Source organism: Elephantulus edwardii, unplaced genomic scaffold (assembly GCF_000299155.1).
Source record: "Elephantulus edwardii isolate Elephantulus edwardi_28Jun2011 unplaced genomic scaffold, EleEdw1.0 scaffold00012, whole genome shotgun sequence".
Classification (NCBI taxonomy): domain Eukaryota; kingdom Metazoa; phylum Chordata; class Mammalia; order Macroscelidea; family Macroscelididae; genus Elephantulus; species Elephantulus edwardii.
Window position 1 is genome coordinate 5,984,157 of NW_006399762.1, and position 23,881 is coordinate 6,008,037.

Below are 23,881 nucleotides of genomic sequence, written 5' to 3' on the forward strand. Positions count from 1 at the left end.
ATGGGTGTGTCAGAGGCAGTGAGATTGGCCCAGGATAGAGCAAGTGTTAGGGCTGTTGTACATAGGGTCTCTATGAGTCGCAAGTGACTCGACGGCACATAGCGACAACAACAATCAAAAGATTGGTTGCTTTGTGAAATTTGTTCTCAGGGATCTGTCCAAAGTGCTAAAGAGCAATGATGTCAGTCTAGAAATGAAGGTGTGCCTGATCCACACCATGGTCTTCATATTTACTTGCTGTGAATCAGAGAGGTGGACAATGAGTAAAAGTGACAGAAAAAAACTGGATACCTTTGAGTTGTGGTACTAGAGGAGAGTATTGAACATACTATTGACGGCCAAGAGAGCAAAAAGGTCTGTCTTGGAAAGGGTAAAACTCAGCTGCTCCTTGGAGGCAAAGATTTTGAAGCTCTTACTCACATACTTTGAACATAGTACCAGGAGGGACAAGTCCTTGGAGAAGAACATCATTATATCTGGAAGGCTGGAGTGTCGGTGCAGAAGTGGAAGACCCTGGTGGACACATGGACTGTGGTAATGGAGGCTGGTATGTTGGGCACTGTGAAATTGGCTTAGGGAGGCCAGGGTTCAGAGCTATTGTTCATAGGGTCATTCTGAGCCATAGGTGACTGAATATTGTATAATAACAACAGCAACAACTGTGACTAATGAAGTTGAACTTCATGTGACTCTTGGCCACTTCTGTTTCTTTTGTAAAGTGTCTCTTTAAATCCTTTGCTCATTTTAAAATTATTTCTGGATTTTTATTGTTGAATTGTTGCTTATTTTTCTCAAACAGGCTCTGTCCTGGTATCAGAAGTGAGGACATTTATGAATATGGGTTAAGTGTCCTAAGTAGCAGAGGCAGTGGGTTCCAGTGGACAGTTAAGTGTCAGATCTATAGGAAAGAACACATTCCTGAGGGACTCATATTCCTGATCACATCCCATAGAACCCTTCCTGAAAAGTTCTCTCCTATGCTCCAGGAAAAAGTTCTAGTTTTCAGTGATTTCCTGGGCCAGGACATGTCATATCTGCTGTTAGAAAATCAGAGTAAAGAGAAAAATATCCAGTTGTTGTAGGTTTGTTTGTTTGTTTATTTGGTTGGTTTTTTTTTTTTTTATCAGAATATATTCCCTGCTGTAATGTTTGTGTTCTGGGTTTTCATGGCATTTCCTGCCAGGGTATTTGTTGCCAAAATATTATTTAGGCCAGACACAGGTCTATCTGTAGCATAGAGATATTTCTATTACATTGATCCTGTCTCTTGGCCTAGAACCTTCTGGCAGAATTTTAGAACATGTGTTATAGTGAAAGATAACCATGTGCAACATGGGTGTTGGTGGTCCTGTCTGAGCCATTCTTTCTCTTCTCTTTTAGATGTTAGAAAGTAGGAGGTTTAGCTAGAAATTTTGAGTGAAAGACTTAAACCTTTCAGAAGCAACTTTGTTAGAGATCTACTTCTGGGGGAAGATGTCTTTTTCTAAACTTTGTAACTTTGAGAGTGTAGTCTGCATTAACCATATTGATATTGTTTAGTGACATTCAAAATCCCTCTATGAATTATATATCAGTTGTATTTTTATTCTTTTCTGTTTTATTATGGTACTAATATTTTTCTAGTGTGACTGTAATTCCCCTCTTCCCCCTTCTGAACACCAGGGGTTTGAGCTCAGAGAATCTTCTCTAGGGGTAGTTTTATTTTTTTGCCTCTGCACTTTAATAACTTCTGTATATTCTTGGCATTCTAAGGATTGCAGATTCAGCTGTCTTTATCTTTGCATGCTATCTTCCCTGTATCTTTTTCTACTTACTTATTTTTTAAATAATGCATCATTCAGAAGTTATTAGGTTTAGGATCCTTTCCACTTCACTATGACATGATTAAAAAAGAAAAAAAAATACAAACCAGCTACAACCAATAAACAACATTATGAACAAAAAAGTTTGATGTTTTTAAGGATTTTGATTTACTTGACTTTATAATTCAAACACCAGAAACAATAGTTATGAAATCACATGTTATATTTATTGTGTTGGGCCAGGTAGCTGTAAAAGACCTCTTTAAAGGTCTTTTCAACCACCATAAGCTAGACAATGAAAACAAAAATCCTCAACACTGAACCAATAGGCAACATCATGATTTTTTTAGGTTATATCTTTCTTTGAACTTTTTACCATTGTTTCTTTCCAGAGCTTTATTACTTCATACCTAAATCATTACATAGCATATTCATTTAATACAGTTATCTCTTTGTAGTTTTAAAACTAAAGTGCATCAGATCCAAGCCATAGTATTTTGAGTAGCTTCTCATACATGTGAGGTTATGCAGTGAATATGGAAGAGCAAAGAATTGAAAATTTTAAATTGTAATATTAGCAAAGAATATTCAATAACCCATGCACTGACAAAAGATAAAACAAGTTTGCGTGCTTCTTAGAGGCAGAGAGTGAGTGTGAAACTTTGTCTTACATACCTTGGACTTCCTGTTATCAGGAGAGGCCAGACCTCGGAAGAAGACACCATGCTTAGTAAAGTAGCAAGTTAGCTGAAGAAGACGCTCAATGAAATCAGTTGACACAATGAATGTAATTGCAACAATGGGCTTGAGTATGGTAGAGATCTTAAGAATGGCACAGGATATGGCAAGATTTCAATATGTTGTCACTATTAGACATAGTTGACTTCATGGCACCTAACCACAGTAACAAATCTGTTCTGAATATTAGAGTTGTTGATTATCTTACCATTACTCCCATTGGTTTTCCAGGTGAACTGAAATATAAGCCGAATTTCAAACCTTCCTTTTGCAGCTATTACCCTTATGACAATTAAGTCCTATGAAGGTGGATCGTATACTATTGAGGCTATTGCCCAATGAAGGAAAAAGCATCCTAATTGATACACTCATTATTTTCTTTCTGTGATTCCTGTGATATTTCTTGAGTGAATAATTTAAGCCTCATTGTCTTTTACTCAAATTTCCCCCATGAAATTTATAGTCACTATGCATCTGTTTAAAAAAAAATATAATCTGCTGTTGCATTCTTTCAGTGTTATACTTTTCCCTGGAGTTTCTTGATACAGGATTTAGGTTTTGAAACCATTTCACAGAAATTACTATTATATAGTTAAAATTACTTTTAAAACTCCTTGGGTGTAGGGAGCTCTGGTGGCCTCGTGGCAAGAAGCTGCACTGCAATCCTGAAGGCACACAGTTCAAATCTACCAGATGACCTGCTGGAGAAGGAGGGGCAATCTCCTCCTGTACTAGTCAGATCCAATTTGATGGTACACACAAGAAAAATAATAAAATTAAAAAAAAATTTTTAAAACCACAACAAAACTCCTTGGCTGAACACTATTGTTGCTATGCACCATAAGTGTTACCAACTCATAAGTGACCCTCCAGTAGATTTCCACCAGAAGTAAACTGCATGGGAAGAGATTGTTTATCTTTCTCTCTCAGAATTGCTGGTAGATTCCAGCTGTGTGCTTTTGGTTGGTAGTGCAACTCTTTACCACTAAGCCATCAGAGTTGAAGGATTTGACTTTTTTATGAGTCATGGAAAGGCACAAACCTTACCATATGCATTTTAATTTAAAAAAAAATATACTTGTTTTCTTTGACTGAATAGAAATAGTTTAATCTCTGTCAGCTAATTACCCAGAAAATATCAGAAGAAGATGGGGGAATACACAGAATCACTGTATCAAAAAGAACTGACTGACAGTGAAAAAAAAATCAAGAAGTAAATATAAACAATGGAGGCAGGAGTGGAAGCTGCATTAAAGATATTGGCAAAAAATAAGGCCCCAGTAATTAATGGCATACCAACAGACCTGTTTCATTTAACAGGTGCAGCCTTGGATGCACTCACTAATCAATGCCAGGACATTTGGAGGACAGCTGTCTGGCCAACAGATTGGAAGAGGTCCATATTTGTTCCCATTCCCAAGAAAGGTGATCCCACAGAATGTGGAAACTATCAAACAATATAATTATTATCACTTGCAATCAAAGTATTGCTGAAGATCATTCAAAAATGGCTAGAACAGTATACAGAAGGGGAACTGCCAGAAGTTCAAGAAGGATTTAAAGGAGGCATGGCACCAGGGATATAACTGCTGATGTCAGATAGAGCCTGGTTGAAAGTAAAGAATACCAGAAGAAAGTCTATTTATGCTTTACTGACTATGCAGAGGTGTTTGTATGGAACATAACAAGTTGTGGCTGACATTAATAACAATGGAAATCCCAACCTACACCTGGAACAGGGGGCTGTTGTGCAAAGCAAGGAAACACTGCATGGTTTAAAATTAAAAAAGGAGTGCAGAATAATTGTACTCTCTTTCCATACCTATTCAGTCTGTATGCTAAGTGAATTATTTGAGAAGTTGGACTCTATGAAGAGGAATATAGCATCAGGATCGGAGGGAGACTCATCAGTAACCTCTGTTATGTAGATTACACAACTTTGCTTGCTGAAAGTGAGGAAGACTTTAATCACTTTTTGCAGAAGATCAAGGAATGCAGCCTTCTGTATGGATTGCCTCTCAATGTCAATGAAACAAACATTCTTGCCAGTGGACTGATAGGCAACATCATAATGGATGGAGAGGAAATTGAAACTGTTAATAACTTCATCTTTCTTGGATCCACAATTAAAACCCTTGTTACCAGCAGTCAGGAAATAAGGAGATGTAGTGTGTCTGTATGCAGAACAGATCATTCAGGAAGCAGGGCTTTATGAGGAAGAATGTGGCATCAGGATTGAAGGATGATTCATCAACAACCTTTATTATGCAGGTGACACAACTTTGCTTGCTGAAAGTGAGGAGGACTTGAAGCACTTGCTGCAGATGGTTAAGGACTGTAGTCTTTAATATGAACTGATGCTCAATATCAAGAAGACAAAGATTCTCACAACTAGGCCAATTGGCACTACCATGGTAGATGGAGAAGAGATCGAGGTTGTTAACAATTACAGCTTGCTTGGCTCCACAATCAACACTTTTGACACCAGCAATGAGGAAATCAAAAGATGAATTGAACTGGGAAAATCTATTGTCAGGGACCTCTCCAGAGTGCTAAGGAACAATGATGTCAGTCTAGAGACTAAGGTGTGCCTGATGCAGGCTCTGGTCTTAGCAATTAGTTGCTATTCATTAGAGTAATGGACAATAACGAAGGATGATAGAATAATTGATGCCTTCGAGTTGTGCTAGAAAAGAGTCATGAACAAACCATGGACTGAACATCAAGAAAACAAGTAAGTCTGCCCTTGAAGAGGGTGAAACCAAGTTTCTCCTTGGAGGCTAGAATTTTGAAACTCCATCTCATATACTTTGGGCACATGGCTAGGAGAGACCAGTCCTTAGAGAAGGACATCATGCTCAGAACGGTGGAGGGACAGTGCAGGAGAGGAAGACCTTGGATGAGATGGATTGATACAGTAAATAGTAGATAGGGCAATGGGGGTAGTTGTGTCGGGATCAGTGAAACTGGCTCAGGATAGGTCAGGCTTCAGAGCTGCTGTACATAGGATCACTATGGGTCACAGGCAGTTCGATGGCATGTAACAACAACAATAATAAGAGTGCATTGACAAAGACTGAAATTAGGGATCTCTCCAAATTATTGAGAAATAATATGTCAGTGTGAGGACTAAGGTGCCTCTCATTCAGTCTTGGTCTTTCTAATTACTTGCTATGCATCTGAGAGTTGGACAATGAATAGAGATGACAGAAGAATTGATGTCTTTGAATTTTGGTCTTGGAGAAGAGCACTGAACATCCCAAGGACTGCCAATGTCTTGGAGAGGGTGCAGCTGGAGTGCTCTTCAGAGGCAACGATGATGAGGCTTTGCTTCACATACTTCAGCCATGTTGCTCAGAGTGGGCTCTTCCTTGGAGAAGGACCTGATGGTTGTAAGGGAAGATGGTTGGTGAAGGAGAGGGAGATCCTCAAACATGTGGGTTAACATGGTGACTTCCACAATGTGCTCTAGTGTGTCAGTAAGTGTGGAGATGGCACAGGAGCCACTGTTCATAGGGTTGCTGTGAGTTGTACGTACTTGACTAGACATCGCCTAATAATCCAAACAATGATGGTAAAACTCTATCTTGAAAGATTCTGCTCTTCTGTTGCCTGATTTGTATCCAGTGATCTTCTGATTCACATGATTTGTCTTATAGTTTATTATTAATGGAAACTAAATTAACTTTCTGTGTTGAGATTCTATATATCATCTCTACATTTCTAGTTTTTCTGAAAGGACTCATGGGATGGAGCAGATAGTTATATCATGGCAATGATATGGATACATGATGACATGAGACCATGACACAGATCATAAGTGGGAAAACTAGAACAGAACAAAATAAATAAAGCATGGGTGAAGTCTGATTAAATCCATCGTCTTTCTTATGAGTTCTCTCCCCGAGAGAGGCGCACAAATCATACTCTTTCCTCTAGCAGTGAAAATGTTGTCCACATGTATGATGTTTCTGTTCAGGGTAGCTCATTAGCAACTGAACACCTGAGATTTTTATTGGGGGCTAGTCACATAGGTACTATCAGGCTAATATTTACCAACATTCCAGAGTCCAAGAAGGGAAACAGGTGTTCAACATAAACCATATTGCTTTCACCGTTTAGGCACAGTGAAGCATCCTTCTTTACTAACAATTAGCTAGAATTAGTGCCTGATTCTCACTCCAACAGCCAGAATCAATCTTGCAAGCTGGCTTTTCTAAAGATTGAGTCTTGGGCTTGTTGTATTTACATTTTCTTTATACCATCTCTATCAGAAGCTTTAAATGGTGTACTCTTGTGAAAAGAGCAAGAGTGCATGGGGAAGGTGAGATCTGATGTTGATGAATTTCATAAGGAGGAACTGTTCCCGTAAACAAGATCTGCAACACAAAAAAAATTTCCATGAGATCAGACAACTTCTCTGCACTCCCACATCTCTTTCTACTCATGCCAACACCAATCTTACAACTCTATTGGGTCTGGAATCTGTTTCAATAGCTCAGAGAACACATAGAACCATTTTATGGAAGTCAAAATATTGTAATTCAGGTTGGTAGCCGAAACAATCACTTAGTCAGAACAGCTTCTCAAATGTGCTCACAGGCACCTTCACCTTCAGCTTTATGGCTTTAAGCCCTTATTGTTTTTGTTGTGTACCATCAAGTCAGAACTGACTCATACCTGACCTTCTGATAGGTTTTTAGAGACAACAAATCACATGGGAGGAGATTGTCCATCCTTTTCCCACTTGAGCTTAGTCCTGCCAGTTAAGGCAGTCCCCGTAGTCCTCCAACAAACTTTGGCAAAGGCTCTTAGCTTGGGTTCACTGAGATAGCAGTCCCAAGGCCATTTCTGCCTCATGTATGTTTTCTGGTTCTCTGATTCTGCTGCTCTCCTGTAGGTCTGGCTAGCAGAAGAATCTCTGGCCCCAAAGGGCATTCTCTTGCTACTTCTTTGCTGGTGGTAAGATTCTCAAAATTTGCTGCTGAATCTGCTCAATTTAATCATGAGACTAGCCCCCTTGTAGACAGGCTAACATGCCCTATTTGCATATTCCCGCCCATCCACTTGACAAAGTGAAAGTCAGTGTCTAGGGTAACCATTTTGAACAATTAAACCCTTAACACTACAACTATTTTCTGCAATAATATTTACTTTTAATCTTAGTGTATACCTATGATATGGAGCTATGTGTTTCTTTGCATACATGTGCACTAAATGTTTTGGATTGAATGAAGTTTATAGATATGCAAAGTGTATGATAATTAGTATATTACTTTAAATTTGTGTGTATTTTGTTTATTTTTATTCTCTGTTTCCTCATTCAAATGGAAGATGTAACCTGAATAAAAATAACAGTATTCTAAAATTTGATTTGTAATCTTTCTTAGCATATTTTTAATAACCAAAGAAATGTCTATTAATTACTGTTTAAAAATGCCTTTTAGTGAGGCATATTATTCGATTTTTCATCACAAATATATGACTGGAATATTATGAGAAGAGAATGTATCAACATATTAATTGAGAAGAACTTAGATGACTTTAGGCACATTCTTATTCTAAAAGAATCCATTTGTTATTCTGTGGGGCTTTATAAATGCTGAAGATACCAATACAGTTAAGAGTTACTTAAATTGGATATGTTAAATTTAATGACATTTTAAAAACTATTTTGGAAAAAAAATTAAAAAAAAAAGAAATTTGGATTAGGCAGTTAGGATCAAAAGCAAATTGTGTAACTTTTTAATTTGTTTCCTCTGTGGAAGGTACAATGATCTCTGTTACTTAATACTTCTAATTGCTGAAAAGAAAATTTCTAAAGGCAGCTCGGGACAACAAAACAAGATACTGTAATGAAATGTGCAAAGAGCTAGAGTCAGAAAATCAAAAGGGCCAAACTTGCTCAGGGTCTCTTACGCTGAAGGAGTTGAAAACCAAATTCAAGCAATGGGTGGCAATACTTGAAGGTAGTTTGGGTAGAATGTTAAATGATCCAGGAAGTATAAACAGAAGATGGAAGGAGTACACAGAGTCACTGTATCAGAAGGAATTGACTGACACAGAGGAATTTCATGAAATAACATATGAGAGCCTATGGTGATGAAGGAGGAAATTCAAGTTGCTCTGAAGGAATTGGCAAAAAACAAGGCTCCAGGAGTTGACAGCATACCAATTGATTTATTTCAACAAACAGACGCTGTCCTGGATGTGCTCACTAAGTTGTGCCAGGAAATCTGGAGGACAGACAGCTGGCCAACTGGCTGGAAGAGATCAATATTTGTTCCCATTCCAAAGAAAGGTGACCTAACAGAGTGCAGAAATTATCAAACAATATCATTTATATAACATGCAAGCAAGATTCTGCTGAAAATGATCCAAAAACATTTGGAATAGTATGTCAACAGAGAACTGCCAGATGTGCAGGCTGGATTTAGAAGAGGTCTTGGTACTAGGGATATTATAGCTAATGTTAGATGGATCTTGAGAGAAAGCAGAGACTACCAGATGAATGTCTATTTGTGCTTCATTGACTTTGCAAAGGCTTTTGACTGTGTGGATCACAGCAAGCTATGGCTGACTTTGAGAAGAATGGGAATCCTAGAACATTTGATTGTGCTAATGTGAAACCTGTACTTGGACCAAAAGGCAGCCATCAGAACAGAGCAGGGAGACACGGGATGGTTCAAAATCAAGAAAGGGGTTCATCAAGAATTTATTTTGTCTCCATACCTTTTCAGTCTCTATGCAGAACAGATCATCCGAGACACTGGGCTGTATGAGGAAGAATGTGGCATCAGAATTGGTGGAAGAATCATCAACAACCTGCATTATGCATATGACACAGCCCTGCTTGATGAAACTGAGGAGGACCTGAAGTACTTGCTGTAGAAGGTCAAGGACTGCAGTCTTCAATTTGGATTGAAGCTCAACATCAAGAGTACAAAGATTCTGACCACTGGGCCAATTGGCAGCATCAGTATGGGTGGTGAAGAGATTGAGATAGTTAACAGTTTTAGTTTACTTGGTTCCATAGTCGAAACTCTTGGTAACAGCACAGAAAATCAGGCAGTGAGGGACCTCTCAAGAGTACTGAAGAGCAAAGATGTCAGGCTGGAGACTAAGGTGCACCTGATCCGGGCTATAGTCTTTGCAATTATGTGCTATGCATCGGAGAGTTGGACAGTAAATAGGGATGATAGAAAGAGAATTGATGCCTTTGAGCTGTGGTGCTGGAGAAGAGTGTTGAATATACCATGGACTGCTTGGAGAACAAATAGGTTTGTCCTGGAGAGGGTGAAGCCAGAATGTTCCTTGGAGTCTAGGATTCTGAAGCATTGTCTGACATACTTTGGGCATGTTGCAAGGAGGGACTGGTCCTTGGAGAGGGACATCATGTTTGAGAGAGTGGAGGGATGGCGTAGTAAGACTCTTGATGAGATGGCTTGATTTTGTGAGTGGAGTGGTGGGAATGAGTGTTTTTGAGACGGTGAAGTTGGCATGGGCAGAACAGCATTTAGAGCTCTTGTACATAGGGCGCTATGAGTAGCAAGTGACTTGATGGCACATGATGACAAACAACCATCCCTTTATGCAGGAGTTTTCAGATATAAAATATCTCTTTTTAAACACAATCCTATGTTTTTGGTGAAAGTTTACACAGTAAATTAGATTCATGTTTAAAAATTTATATACATACTGTTCAATGATACTAGTTCAGTTTTTCACGCGTCAGCATTCTCATTATTTCCATTCTTATTGTTCTGTTTCCTTTCATCTGGCCTTCTAAGCCTTACTTTTTCATCCTTGGTCTAGGATAAATATTGACAGTTTCATTTGTTTTGTTGATTATTTAGAGAATGATACTTATCATTGATATAATTTATTATGAACTAATAGGTCTTTTCTCTAGAGCTTAGAATTTGGACTTCCCCATTTCCTCTATTTTGCAAATATTTAAAAATAGAATAGTAGCTACAATTGAATGACTGAATACAGGTATTTTCCCCCACTTCCTATATGTTTGAAAAAGTCCATGACAAGTATATATTGCTTTTAGACCAAGAAGTAATAACTCATTCAACTAAATCTTATTGAATGCCATTAGCTCAGCATTCATTTAAACACAAAGGTTCTAAACACTAGGAGTGGAGATAAATGTAAAAGATAAAACTTCTACTTTTAGAGACTTTAAAGACTACCGAAAATGAAAGGAGAAACTGTCTTAGATTTGACAGTGTTGCTTTTGGTTTTGTGTACCGTTGAATTGTTGCAGCCATCGCTGACCCTCCGTAAAGTTTTCAGAGGCACTTAGTTGCATGGGAGGAGATTCTCGATCCTTTTCCTGTGGAACTGCTGGTGGACTGATGGCAGTGCAGTGACTTGCTTCCAGGCCACCAGAGCTGACAGTATTCACAATAGAATAGAACAGAGGATGAGGCTTTGTCACATGCAGCTTTATGTCATTCAAGTGACATGACCTAAATTTTCTGAGCTTCAGTTTCTTATCTAAATGATAAGAATGAAACATCATGATTTACTATGAGATATAAAATAACAGATATGTGATTACTCTAGAGTGTAGATCAGTATATAAATATATAACATTACTTTTTTATTATTATACTAATTTACAAAATTCGAATACATTGTTTTTCAGACCAGATTCTTCCAATTTCCCTCACCCATCAAATTGTAAAACTGCATGATTAATCCCCCTGTACCCCGGTGTTGGATCCTCATTCTACAGTAATGGTTTTATACAATATTTGTCCTTGTGAAAGTGAGTCACTTCACTCAGCATAATGCTCTCCAGTCCCTCCCAAGCTAGGTAATAATTTACAAAATCATTGTTCCTGCATGTTTTGTAGTATTCCATTGTTTAAATGTATCATAATTTCTCAATCCATTCAATTGTGGTTGAACATCTGGGCAGATTCCATGTTCTTGCATTGGTGAATAATGCTGCTACGAACAACATTAGTTATGTCACCAATTCTTGGAATTGATTTCTTGTGTAATAAAGAGAATCTTGGTATCAAAAGTTTTAATTAGTATATGGCACATTTAAGGAACTCTTTTAATAAATAGATCATAGAGAAAATTCTCTCAGAATTGGACTTCAAGACTTCAGTTCTATGCATACTCAAATTTGTATTCAAAAACTGAACAAAACCATAAACTTATACAACTTAACCAAGTTTGAAGTTTTCTACATCATTGCTCCACATCAAGAAAACAAAGATTCTCACCACTGGGCTGATTGGCAGCATCATGATAGACAGTAAAGAGATTGAGACTGTTAACAGCTTTAGTATGCTTGGCTCCACAATCAGCACTATTGGAACCAGCAACTAGGAAATGGAAAGACGAGTTGCATTGGGGAAGTCTGCTGTCAGAGACCTCTCCAGGGTACTGAAGAGCAGTAGTCAGTCTGGAGACTAAGGGGTGCCTGATCCAGGCCATAGTCTTTGCATGTTTGTAATGTATCAGAGAGCTAGACAGACTAGGGATGATAAAAGGAAAATTGATGCCTTTGAACTGTGGTACTGGAGAAGAGTATTGAATATACCATGACTGCTGAGAGAACAAACAGATTCGTCTTGGAGAGAGTGAAACCAGGTTGTTCCTTGGAGGCAAGGATTCTGAAGCTCTGTCTGACATATTTTGGACATGTTATAGGGAAAGACCAGTCCTTGGAGAGCAATACCATGCTTGGGAGGGTGGAGGGACAGTGCAAGAGAGGAAGACCCTCGATGAGAAGCATTAATTTGGTGACTGAGGTAATGGTGGTGGGTGTGTCAGAGACAGATTGGCATAGGATAGAGCAGGGTTTAGCACTAGTGTATACATAGGGTTGCTGTGAGTCTCAGGCAACTTGGCGGCACACAACAACAACAACAACAACAACAGAAACAACACTAGTGTCACTGGTAAATGCTGTTGAATTATTAAGTGACACATTAACTTTATTCATGTAGCTTTCTTCTTTGTTAAATGATACTTTACTTACAGCAAAAGTTAATTATCTCATAATATTGAGAAAAATTACGAAGTAAACGTAAAAACCACTAAAGAACCAAAATAGCTGTCATAATGCATATGCTAAAACGCCTATATTTTCTTAATAGTTGAAAGAATGGATACATAAGTGAATGCGAGATAAATTAATGTTTTTATTTTTGCATCAATAATGTCTGCAAATGCTATAGAAATCTGAATATCCAAAACGGTTTGTAAAGCTATTCAAAGGGCACAGTGGTGGTATAGTCACAGATATGGAAAAAATTAGCTGTGGAAAAGATGATGCATTCTTATTGTGTCTTTCCTTTGTGTCAGTTATTTCTTTTTTTTCCCCTAGTTAATTTCTTTAGAAAAAAAACTGAACTCAATTTTAAAAGTACTCTGAAAAATACTTTTAAATGTTTTATGTTGATTCTCTCATAGGCTTTTTTAAAACTTTTAGAAGAAATACATTGGAAATGAAAATTTACATATTCAGGCCTGATTTTTTTGCCCCTCAGTGCCATGTTGGCTCTATTCACAATTCAAACCACTCAGAAGGCCTGGGTCGGGGTACATATGGGATATTTCATTCTGCCTCCTCTTTCTATACAGACAGTGAAAGAATATATCCTGTGGTAAACATAAGGAGGCCTCAGAGCTGAAATTTTAATGAACCAAGTATTTATTGAGATCAAAGCAAGAAAAGATTTTCATTTGAGTGATCAGTGCTCAAGTATAGGATTTACTTAGCCAAATTTTATCTGACCAGGTTTCTCAGTAAAACTTGCCTTTGTATCGTTGAAGGTGTCATGTAACTTTCCTTAATACAGATTAGCAGCAGCATCCAAATGTTGGATGTGGCAATCGAAAAAAACCTTAAAAAGTGGTTTTAAACCACATGAGTAGAAGCAATACCCATATCATGGGTCACAGTAATCCTTTCTTGGTCATTATGTCCCGTCTTAAGAACACTGACCAGCTGGTAAGTAAATAAACAACAATGGAAGAAATTGAAAAAAAGTCACACCAGACAAGAATGGAGCTGCTGCTTTGTCATGTGGATGAGAAAACAGAATAGGAGGGATTTCTGCCTTCAGAAATTTCAGTGGCTACTTGTGGAAGGAAAGTGAAAGTTATTTCATATGAGAGAGGTAGTGTTGATAGCAGTTGGTTACAAGGTGGTGTGAAGAGGAATGCGTGTCAGTACAGCTGTAATGACATCAGATTTGCTAGTACCTACATATCAACTGTGCAAGCCAAGACTATTTGTATATTTATTTGGATTTCAAGAATGGTGTTTAGAATGGCAGAAAATAATGCATCTATCCCTGGCTATGCCATTAAAACTGAGTATTGTCTTTATGGTGTCTGTTAACCACTGCAACTCAGGCTCCTCATTTTACTAACATTTGATGATTGTATATTATCCAGTACTGGATAAGAAACTGTTATGCATCTTGTCCTACTTCATGGTTGCTCAATTTTTGTAAGGACAGCAAGGCAGAGGCTTTCACTATTGTATTAGAGGTCAGGAGACTGTGCACAGTAAAAGGAAATGACTCAGCCAAAGTAATGTAGTCTGAGTCCTGGGTAATGCTGGATTTTAGATTCCCAGTCCAGCCTTTTATAACCACTGTGTGATACTTCCTGAGTCTTCTGTAATTTTGAAATATTTAGGGCCTTGCATTTGTCATGAAGTTCTTGGGTTCTACAAAAGAATTATTAGCTGAATGGTTGGTGTTCCAGACCCACTCACAGGTACCTTTAAAAAAAAGAAGTGTCGTGATCAACTACTGGAAAGTTACAGCCTTCAAAACCCTTTGTTTTCTTCATATGGAGTAAAAGAGTGAGAATGATCTCAATGGCAACCAGCACCATACCAAAAAGAAATGACAAAAATGAAGTCATCATTCCTTTAAAGTTAAATACTAACTTTGTCCATATTGTTCAGTAAAGAGACATAGGCCCCTACTTTCCTTTTGGAAGACAGGGACATTCATGAATCAGAATTCTTAGATGGTATTGTCGGGAGGAAAGAGTACAGGAGAGAGATAAAAGCTGTGTGTGTGTGTGTGTGTGTGTGTGTATATATATGTTTGTAAACACCAAAGCAAGCCCAAATTTTAGACAGATATTTTGTATTGAAAAGGAACAGGAAAAAAAATTCCTAACCAACTGCTTGGAAATTATAAATCACTGCAAATTCCTTCTTGTGATGATCCTTGCTGTTTTCTGAAAGTCTCTCTCTGGTTTAAATCTGACAACAGTGTGCTGTCAGAATTGATTACTCTCTACAACATGCTTGCATTTTTGTGCTCCTGAAGATATCCGGAAGTCTGGTTAATTAAACACTGAAGGCTGGCATATGGTATTACTTCAGTTAAAAACAATTGCAGAAAGAAAGTGCTTATAATTTAAATATGAAACTATGATGACATGTTATACTCTAAAGAAATCCATACTCTAAATCTCAATGCCTAAAACTACCTTCTTATGAATCTTTGTTGAAAGACAGAAGAGGAAATTTGTTTTCTTTAATAAATAAGTCAGTCATACAATATGAGACCGTGTGACTTCTCATCGGGATATTATTGCTATCCTTTTGGAATTGACTATATTTCACTGCCATTAAATTTTACCATATGTTAAATAAGATTATATCTATCAGTTACATTTTCCCACATCTGGAGACAAGTCTGGCTGATTAGCTTTACTTTGGGAACCTTTGTGATATATACGTAGTGAGTGCAAATTTCTTCAGGAGTTTGAAATTCTTGAAAGAAACTTTTAAGGTAACATTGTAGGTCTTTTTTTTTTAATTAGCCAAATAATTGGGATTTGGTCCCCCCTGCCCCCATAAAAACCTCATTGCCATCTAGTGAGAAGTGACACAAAGCATACCCTCCCTCATATTTCTCAGGTTGTAAATTGTACCAGAGAAGATTGCCCATCTTTCTCCTAAAGAGCCTCTGGTGGACTTGAAAGGCCAGAGAGGCATGACCTTTAGGTTTGCAGGGCAAGTCTCTACTGACTATACAATTTAGTCCCCCACAAAAGTAAATTTAGACAAAAAGATTTGCATTGAATACTAATTGCCAGTTATCTTGTTCAGTTACACATTAGTGTTTTCTATAATTAAGCTGACCGTTTTTATGGTTTCTTCTGTTCTTTTCTGAGTGGGAAGTCAAAATAAGCTGTGACTTAAATTCGATTACTGGTTGTCTGGATAGCAGGAAACGAATATGAGGGCATAGGGCTTGAACGTCACTCTGAAAGGTCCAGAGGGAATGAAAACAGCACTGTCCCAGAGCAGAAAGCAGATAACCAGTGCCATGGTGCCTCTAATGCCACACCAGCAGCAAGGGATTTGTTGGTTTCATTTATTTGTTGTTGATTAACAGACTTTATTCACAGTTTTGACACTGAGAATGGGATTTATTTGGGAAATAAGTTGGAGACTGGGAGAGACAAAGAATATCTCACAATACAAGTTCAGGTTTAGTCTAGCAGTTCCAAACCAGATTAACATCAAAGCACAATTCCTTAATTAGTGGAAGTCCTAGTTTCAGTTTACAACACAAATTCAAGAAGCTTGGTTTCCTCAATTGTCCAGTAAGGTTTGCCTCAGAGTAGTTATAAGTCACTTTCTCTTTAGGCATTCAACAAGAACAACAAAACCTTTAACTGTGGCTTTTATCTCAGGGCTCCTCTGGTTACACCTTGCCTCACTTTCTCCACAGCAATTCCACGGTCTCTCCAACAGTATCACCAGGGTCTTGTTCTACTCTCATTCTCACCAGCATCTTGAGTTTCCCTACAGTCTTGATGCCCAGTATGGGAAGCATTCTTTCTCTATCTCTTATTCTAGTCCCACTGCTGTTGATGATTTGAAAGACCACGTGTCTACAGTTAAGATACCTGGAGATTAGAGGGAGCTAAGGTAAAATGTAGGGGGGGGGAAGCCAGTTTTATGCTAACATTACACTTGGCTTATATAGGGGGAAAAAGTGCTTTTCAATGATAGCAATTCCTAGTACATTCTTTCTTATAGATATCTGAAAAGTGGTGTGGATAGTGTTAATCACAACCTGTTCGTTTCTGTATAGGGAGAGTTTTTATTTAATGTAAAGTGGCAACTTCATAGAAAAGTGAAAAACTCCCTTGAAACTTGATGGTGTCCATTTTCACATGAGGATTTCTTCCCTTCACCTTGTTACTTAACCCTTTTGTGAAACTGGTTTAGGAAGCCTGTATAAATAAAACTATTTTGCCATATTCAGTATTTTTTTTTTTATTTTATACTAGTTTACTTACAAAATTTGTAGACATTGTTTTTCACACCAGATTTTTCCTCTTTCCTTTCTCACTGATAAGGGTATTTTCATTACGAACCTCAGAAATGAAGAAGACATTTCTAAGTAAGACAGTTATGAGGACTTTTGTTTTTATGAAAATTCAAATAAAAGATGGTAGAATTTGTAAGACTAGTTTTGAAAGGATAAAAATACACCTTAGTGGCAAATGTTGATGACTGGCTGAAACATGGATAGAATTTTGAATTTTCTTTACAGATTGTATTTTTAAAATATTTTGGGTTATTTTCTTTTTTTTACCACAGGGTTTAGAATCAAATTAACAGATAGGTGGAGACTTTAATAGTAGCCATCTGTCTGGGATTGTTTTGGTTTGGTTTTGTTGGCAAGAAGGAAGATGGATTAGATTCTTTTTGAAAGACTTTTAAAAATATTTCATTTAGGAGAATGCTGCAGTTATGATAGGAAGATGAAAATGCAAACAGGTAATCTTACAGTGTTCGTGAAGTATTTAGGCCTGCATATGAAGAATGGAGAAAGCATGTAGCCAGTGAAACCTGCATACGAGCATAAAAAGTTGAGTTGAAATAAAAAAAATGTTTGGATTTAAAAACAAAAAGAGGGGTTCGACAGAAATTGTGTTAATAATAAAAAATGAGAATGTGAAATGTTGTGATAATATTAAAAGCATAGGTAATCAGTTTTTGAATGTCTGTATTAAAAGGGGCACATTTCAGCAACGTTTTAATGTAAAAATGAAATTGTACATTTCTCTTAGGTCTAAATATTGTGTGACAAGACAGTAGACAGGCAGAAATTACATTGATGTAATGAATTGGGGAGGAAAATGAGTTACTAATACTGAGTAATTGAACAGAGTTAGAACCAAAGGGTCTGGGAAAAAGCGGAAATAAATAAAGAACAAAGAGTGCCCCTGGTAAAAGCCCAAATAAGTCACAGAGAAATCTCTGTATGTTTCATATCTTTGAAGAAAGAATTCCAAATGTCAAACACATCTGATATATATTGTGCTTAATACTGAGTAACAAATGTCTAACTGAAAAAGGGCTATAAACACATCCCTGTAACTAGTGCTGTTCTTTGAAACTGAGATGTGCCATAAGTAAACCCATTATTGTCCAGTTACATAAAATTACTTGGGTTGTTGTAGATTTCAATGATTATAGATTTAAAGTTTCAGTTACTCTGAGAAAATGTTTTTCTCTCAAGTATTTAGTGGTTTAAATTAACAGTAGATCTGTTTAACTTAGGTGTTTTCAGTATAAATAGATCTGTTATAACTGTGAGGAACTTGGAAAGGAAGGACTATGTACATAAATGTTTGAAATTAGATATTCCAAGGAGGGGACACTGGTGTCTTCCCTGAGGGAGAGGCTCACAGAATACTCTGTCTATTGTAGTGATGAGTCTTGGGTAAGCAGGGATGTAGGACAATGATCACAAACATCTTACGGTATATCTTAAAAGTGTTTGTGACTTAGTGACAAATACTACAAATTTCTTAACTTCTCACTTAAGCATATGAAGTACGAAGACAAGGTTTGTATAATCCTAAATATTCCTGATATTTTATTTCCCACTGCTGTTGTATCAGTTTGGACACATAACCACACTCCATTGGCTGTAAATTCTTTTGAAGTCTGCCTGTCTTGCTTCTGCAGAATAGCTGATGGTTTCACACTACCTTCCTTCAGTTAGCAGTCCAAACAGGTTCCTTGCAGTTTTATTAGAAAGACTTAATAATATTATCATTGGGAATATCCTTGGACATTTAATAAAATAGAAAAGGTTTGAGAAATATGTTAGTATTTAAGATAAAAAGAGCAGTTTTCCCCCTCCCCCAGGGCGACAGTGTGTTGAAGCTCAACATCAAAAAACAAAACTTCTTACCACTGGGCTGATAGATGGTGAAGCGATCAAGATTGTTAACAACTTTAGTTTGCTTGACTCCACAATCAGCACTCTTCGTAACAGCAGCTAGGAAATCAAAAGACAAATTGCTTTGGGAAAGTTGGCTGTCAGGGACTTCTCCAGAGTGCTGAAGAACAATGTTGTCAATCTGGAGACTAAGGTGTGCATAATCCAGATCATCGTCTTCACAATTTCTTGCTATTTGTCAGAAAGCTGGACAATGACTAGGGATGATAGAGAATTGATGACTTTGAGCTGTGGTGCTGGAGATGAGTATTGAATATACTATGGACAATGATGTTCGTCCTGGAGAGGGTGAAACCAGGCTGCTCCCTGGAGACAAGGACTCCGCAGCTTCATCTGACATACTTTGGGCTTGTTGCAAGGAAGGACCAGTCCTTGGAGAGGGACATCATGCTTGTGAGGGTGGAGGGACAGTACAAGAGAGGAAGACCCTCGCTTTCGATGAGATGGATTGACTCAGTTACTGGGGTAGGTGTGTCAGAAACAGTCAGATTGGAATAGGATAGAGCAGATTTTAGGGCTATTGAATAAGAGTCACTATGAGTTGCAAGCCTAACAACAACAATGTTAAAAGTCAATGTGCTATAATACAATCTTTGCATTGTATATAGCAGATGTTTTTATAGCAATTTTTGTTAAATTGATCTCTGTATGGAGATTATGGTCTGTATGACTGTGTATGATCTAACCTCTGCCAACCTATTTGAACTCAATGCCTATCACTTTTCCTGTTGGTCCTTCTTTTCCTATTCCCATGGCCTTCTTGGTTTTTGGAATGGGTGTTTAATTTGTTTTCATTCTTCTGCTTGCCTTTTATTTACCTTTCCTTCTGCATAGAAATACTCTTTCTGCAGCCATCTGCTGCTCATTCTTTGCTTTCATTAAAAACGGTTTCTCACTGGAAAGTCATTGCCCAACTACCCCATCTAGCACAGTCTTTCTCCATTTAACCACTCTTTTCCTTATTCTGCTTTAGTTTTCTCCTTCATCCTTACCTTTATCTAAAGCTAGATTCTATGCTTACTTGTTTCTTTTAATTGTCTTAAGGCGAGAGGCCTTAAAAACTTTCCATTAAAAAGTCTTCATTGCTTTATGCAGTGCCTGGTACATGGGAGACATTCAATAAGTATTTGTTGAGTGAATGAGTGAGTGTCCAAAGGTATCTTGAAAATATGAGCCTGCTTGTGTTTTATTCTTTTTTTTTTCTTTAATAAAAGTTTGTCGTTTCCCACCTCAGAACTGTAAAGGTAAAATAATAGTTCTTATTGGTGGCGATTTGGGTACTAAACACTCATGTCTTTCTTTCTTTTTTAGTTATTTTAACTTTATTTTAAACACTCATTTCTTCTCTTCATATCTCCTGAATTTTAATTCAGTATAAACAAATACAAATGATAGTTCAATGAGAATTGGTATATATGCTTTCTTAAACTAGACACGTTATGATGAAGGAGTTTTGGCGATCCAAGCAACTTGGATTCAAGTCTGATGGGGCTAACGGCTTACTTAATTGTACTCTTCTTCCCAGCTAAGTGTGAGGTGAGGTAGATGTAACCAAGCAGGCTGATGGTAATAAGATAGGAAATACAGCTCACCGTCTTGCTCACACTTTGTGTGAAGGTCATGAAAAGACAAACTCAAAACTGTTTCATACATCTACTAGTAAAATGTGTGGCCCTGTGGTATACCATTCCCAGTGAGAAATGAGCAAATTCTCCTCCTTATGCAGGAGTAATTCACCAACAGATGGAAAGAGAAATGAAAATAATTGACATCACCATCCGCTTTCTTCCCTCTCATTTGAGAGAGAGGAAAAAAAATGCTAACCCCCCCTTTTTTTTAGGAAAAGGAGAGATGGTTTTAAATTATGGTTATCCTCTGAATGATTGTGACTGGAAGACATATGCATACAAAAAGAAATACTTTTGACCAGAAAAGAGCTGTTAGCACAGGTGTTTCTGAATGTGTCAACCAGACATCTGCCAAAGGAAATAGTAGGCTTCGTTTATGTTTAAGGGAAGAATACATGTTACTCCAACCTCTAGTTAGCACCTGTCATAAAAAAAAAGTATATACTTAGGAAAAAAATTTATTCTATCCTTGATACTTTTGGTCTGATAAATACTGATACTGAGTGTGAACCTGGAAGTCTTTTATGTTTCAGGTTCGTGGAAGTAAGGGAGAAGTTCTGTACATTTTGGATGCTACCAACCCACGACACTCCAACTGGCTTCGCTTTGTTCATGAGGCACCATCTCAGGAGCAGAAGAACTTGGCTGCGATTCAAGTGAGCTTACTTGCTTCTTATTTGTATTATATACTCTGAGGGGGAGTGACTTAATTTATAAATGTACCCTCTGTTTTAAATTCATTTCCCAGTGACCTACTTCAAATAACAGTAACTGCCTCATAAAAGCAGAAAAATCTCATAAAGTCAGCATATGCTGTAATGGGTAAGCCTAACTGCAAGTTGACACAAGCTCACTCCCTTTGTGAGAACTATTGAGGGAATAAATGATATGGTTTGATAAGATCCTTGACAAATCTTACTTTAAAACATTTTTAATTGATTCAGAAAATGTATGTTGATGTGTATTTCTTTCATGGTCTTTATGTGGTTGACTGCAAAAGGCTTCATGGAATTATTTAAGTATATATACTCATGACTAGAGTTTGTACTTCTTAACATTTAGAACCATGTTAGATTGAATTCACTATCCCTGTATCCTTGTATGGAATCCCTGGACTGGTACAGGTGATGAAGCATTTTACTCCTAGTCAGAAGGTTAGAGGTCCAACTCCTTTAAAGTTGCCTCAGAAGAAAGGCTTGACAATTACGTCTTAAAGATTATTTGTTGTTGTTGTTATGTGCCTTCGAGTTGCTTGTGACTCATAGTGACTCTATATACAACAGATCTAAACTCTTCTCTGCCCTGTGCCAATCTCATTGTCTCCGACAAACTTATCCCGATTGCCCCGGTCACCAAATCAATCCGTCTCCCAGAGGGCCTCCCACTTCTGCGCCTGCCCTACACAGCATAATGTCCTTCTCCAAGGACCAGTCCCTCCTTACAACATGACCAAAGTATGTTAGACGAAGCCTCAGAATCCTTGCCTCCAAGGATAAGCCCGGTTTAACCCTCTCCAGGATGAATCTGTTTGTTTTCTTAGCAGTCCATTGCACCCTCAGCACTCTTCTCCAACACCAAAGCTCAAAAGCATGAATTCTTCTATCCTCCCTGGTCATTGTCCAACTCTCTGATGCATAACAAGTGATTGTGAAGACCATGGCCTGTACCAGACGCACCTTAGTCTCCAGAGACACAACGTTGCTCTTGAGTACTTTAGAGAGGTCCCTACAGCAGACTTTCCCATCCCAATATGTCTTTTAATTTCCTGGCTGCTTGTGCCAGAGTGTTGATTGTGGAGCCAAGCAGACTAAAGCTGTGAACAATCTCGATCGATTCACCATCCATCCTGATGCTGCCAATTGGTCCAGTGGTGAGAATCTTTGTCTTCTTGCCATTGAGTCTCAATCCATATTGAAGGCTGCAGTCCCTGACCCTCAGCAGCAAGCGCTTCAGGTCCTCCTCAGTTTGAGTAAGCAGGGTTGTGTCATGCACATAACACAGATTGTTGATAGATCTTCCACCAATCCTGACACCACATTTCTCCTCATAGAGCCCAGCCTCCCGGATGATCTGTTCTGCATACAGGTTGAAAAGGTATGGAGACAGGACACATCCCTGGCGTACGCCCTTCCCAATTTTGAACCATGCAGTGTTTCCTTGCTCTGTTCTGACGACTGCCTCTTGGTTCATGTATACTTTTCACATTAGCATGATCAAGTATCCTGGGATTCCCATTCTTTTCAGAGTCAGCCACAGTTTGTTATGGTCCATACGGTCAAACACCTTTGCATAATCAAAGAAGCACAGATAGACATTGCTCTGGTACTCCCTGCTTTCAGCTAAGATCCATCTAACATTAGCTACAATATCCCTAGTACCATGACACCTTCTAAACCCAGCCTGGACTTCTGGCAGTTCTCTGCTAATGTGCTGTTCCAGTTGTTTTTGGATAGTTTTCAGCAGAATCTTGCTCGCATGTGAAATCAACGATATTGTTCTATAGTTTCCACACTCTGTTGGATCACCTTTCTTTGGAATGGGAACAAATATAGATCTTTTTCAGTCAGTTGGCCAAGTGGTTGTTTTCCAGAGGAACAGTTGTAAGCAGACACTAGTGATTGTAACATGGAATATGAGAACCATGAATGTAGGAAAATTAGTTCTTGTTAAGGAGGAAATGGAATGCATAAATATTGACATACTAGGCATTGGTGAGATGAGATGGACCGGCATGGGACATTTTGAATCAGATGATCATATGATATACTGCTCCGGAGATGAAAAGGTGAGGAAAAATGGGGTTGCTTTCATAGTTAGAAAAGCCATTTCTAGATTGTTCTTGAAGTACAATATTGTGAGTGACAGGATAATATCCATACACATACAAGGAAGTCCAGTGAATACCACTATCATTCAGATATATGCACCAACAACCAGAGCCAAAGAAGAGAGAATAGAAGATTTATACCAACTTTTACAGTCAGAGAGCGATTGAACATGCAATCAAAATGCATTGATAATAATGGGTGACTGGAATGCAAAAGTTGGGAACAGAGAAGAAGAATCAGCAGTCGGAGAACATGGTCTCAAAGACAGAAATGGAGCTGAGATAGGATGATTGAATCTTGCACAATCAATGAGTTATTAGTCATAAACACATTTTTAAGAGACATAAACGCAGGTTATACACATGGATCTGACCTGATGGTATGCATAGGAATCAGATCTATTACATCTGTGGAAGGAACCACTGGAGAAGCTCAATATCAGCTGTGAAAGCTAGGCCTGGAGATGATTGTGGAACAGTCCACCAACTACTCATATGCAAGTTCAAACTGAAGCTAAGGAAAAGTAAACTTAATCCACGAGAACCAAAATATAACTTTGAGTCTATCCCACCTGAATTTCAGAACTATGTCAGGAACAGGTTTGAGGC

The 23,881-nt window shown here is 38.0% G+C and overlaps 1 protein-coding gene across 2 annotated transcripts in view; it reads left to right on the top strand.

The window, feature by feature from the left end:
• PRDM5 (PR domain containing 5) overlaps positions 1-23,881 on the top strand; it is a 341,046-nt gene that overhangs the window by 70,021 nt on the left and 247,144 nt on the right. For both annotated transcript variants that reach the window (XM_006881055.1, XM_006881056.1), the window contains exon 3: positions 20,979-21,101. In XM_006881055.1, the coding sequence (XP_006881117.1) occupies positions 20,979-21,101 (123 nt within the window). The remainder of the gene's footprint in view (positions 1-20,978; positions 21,102-23,881) is intronic.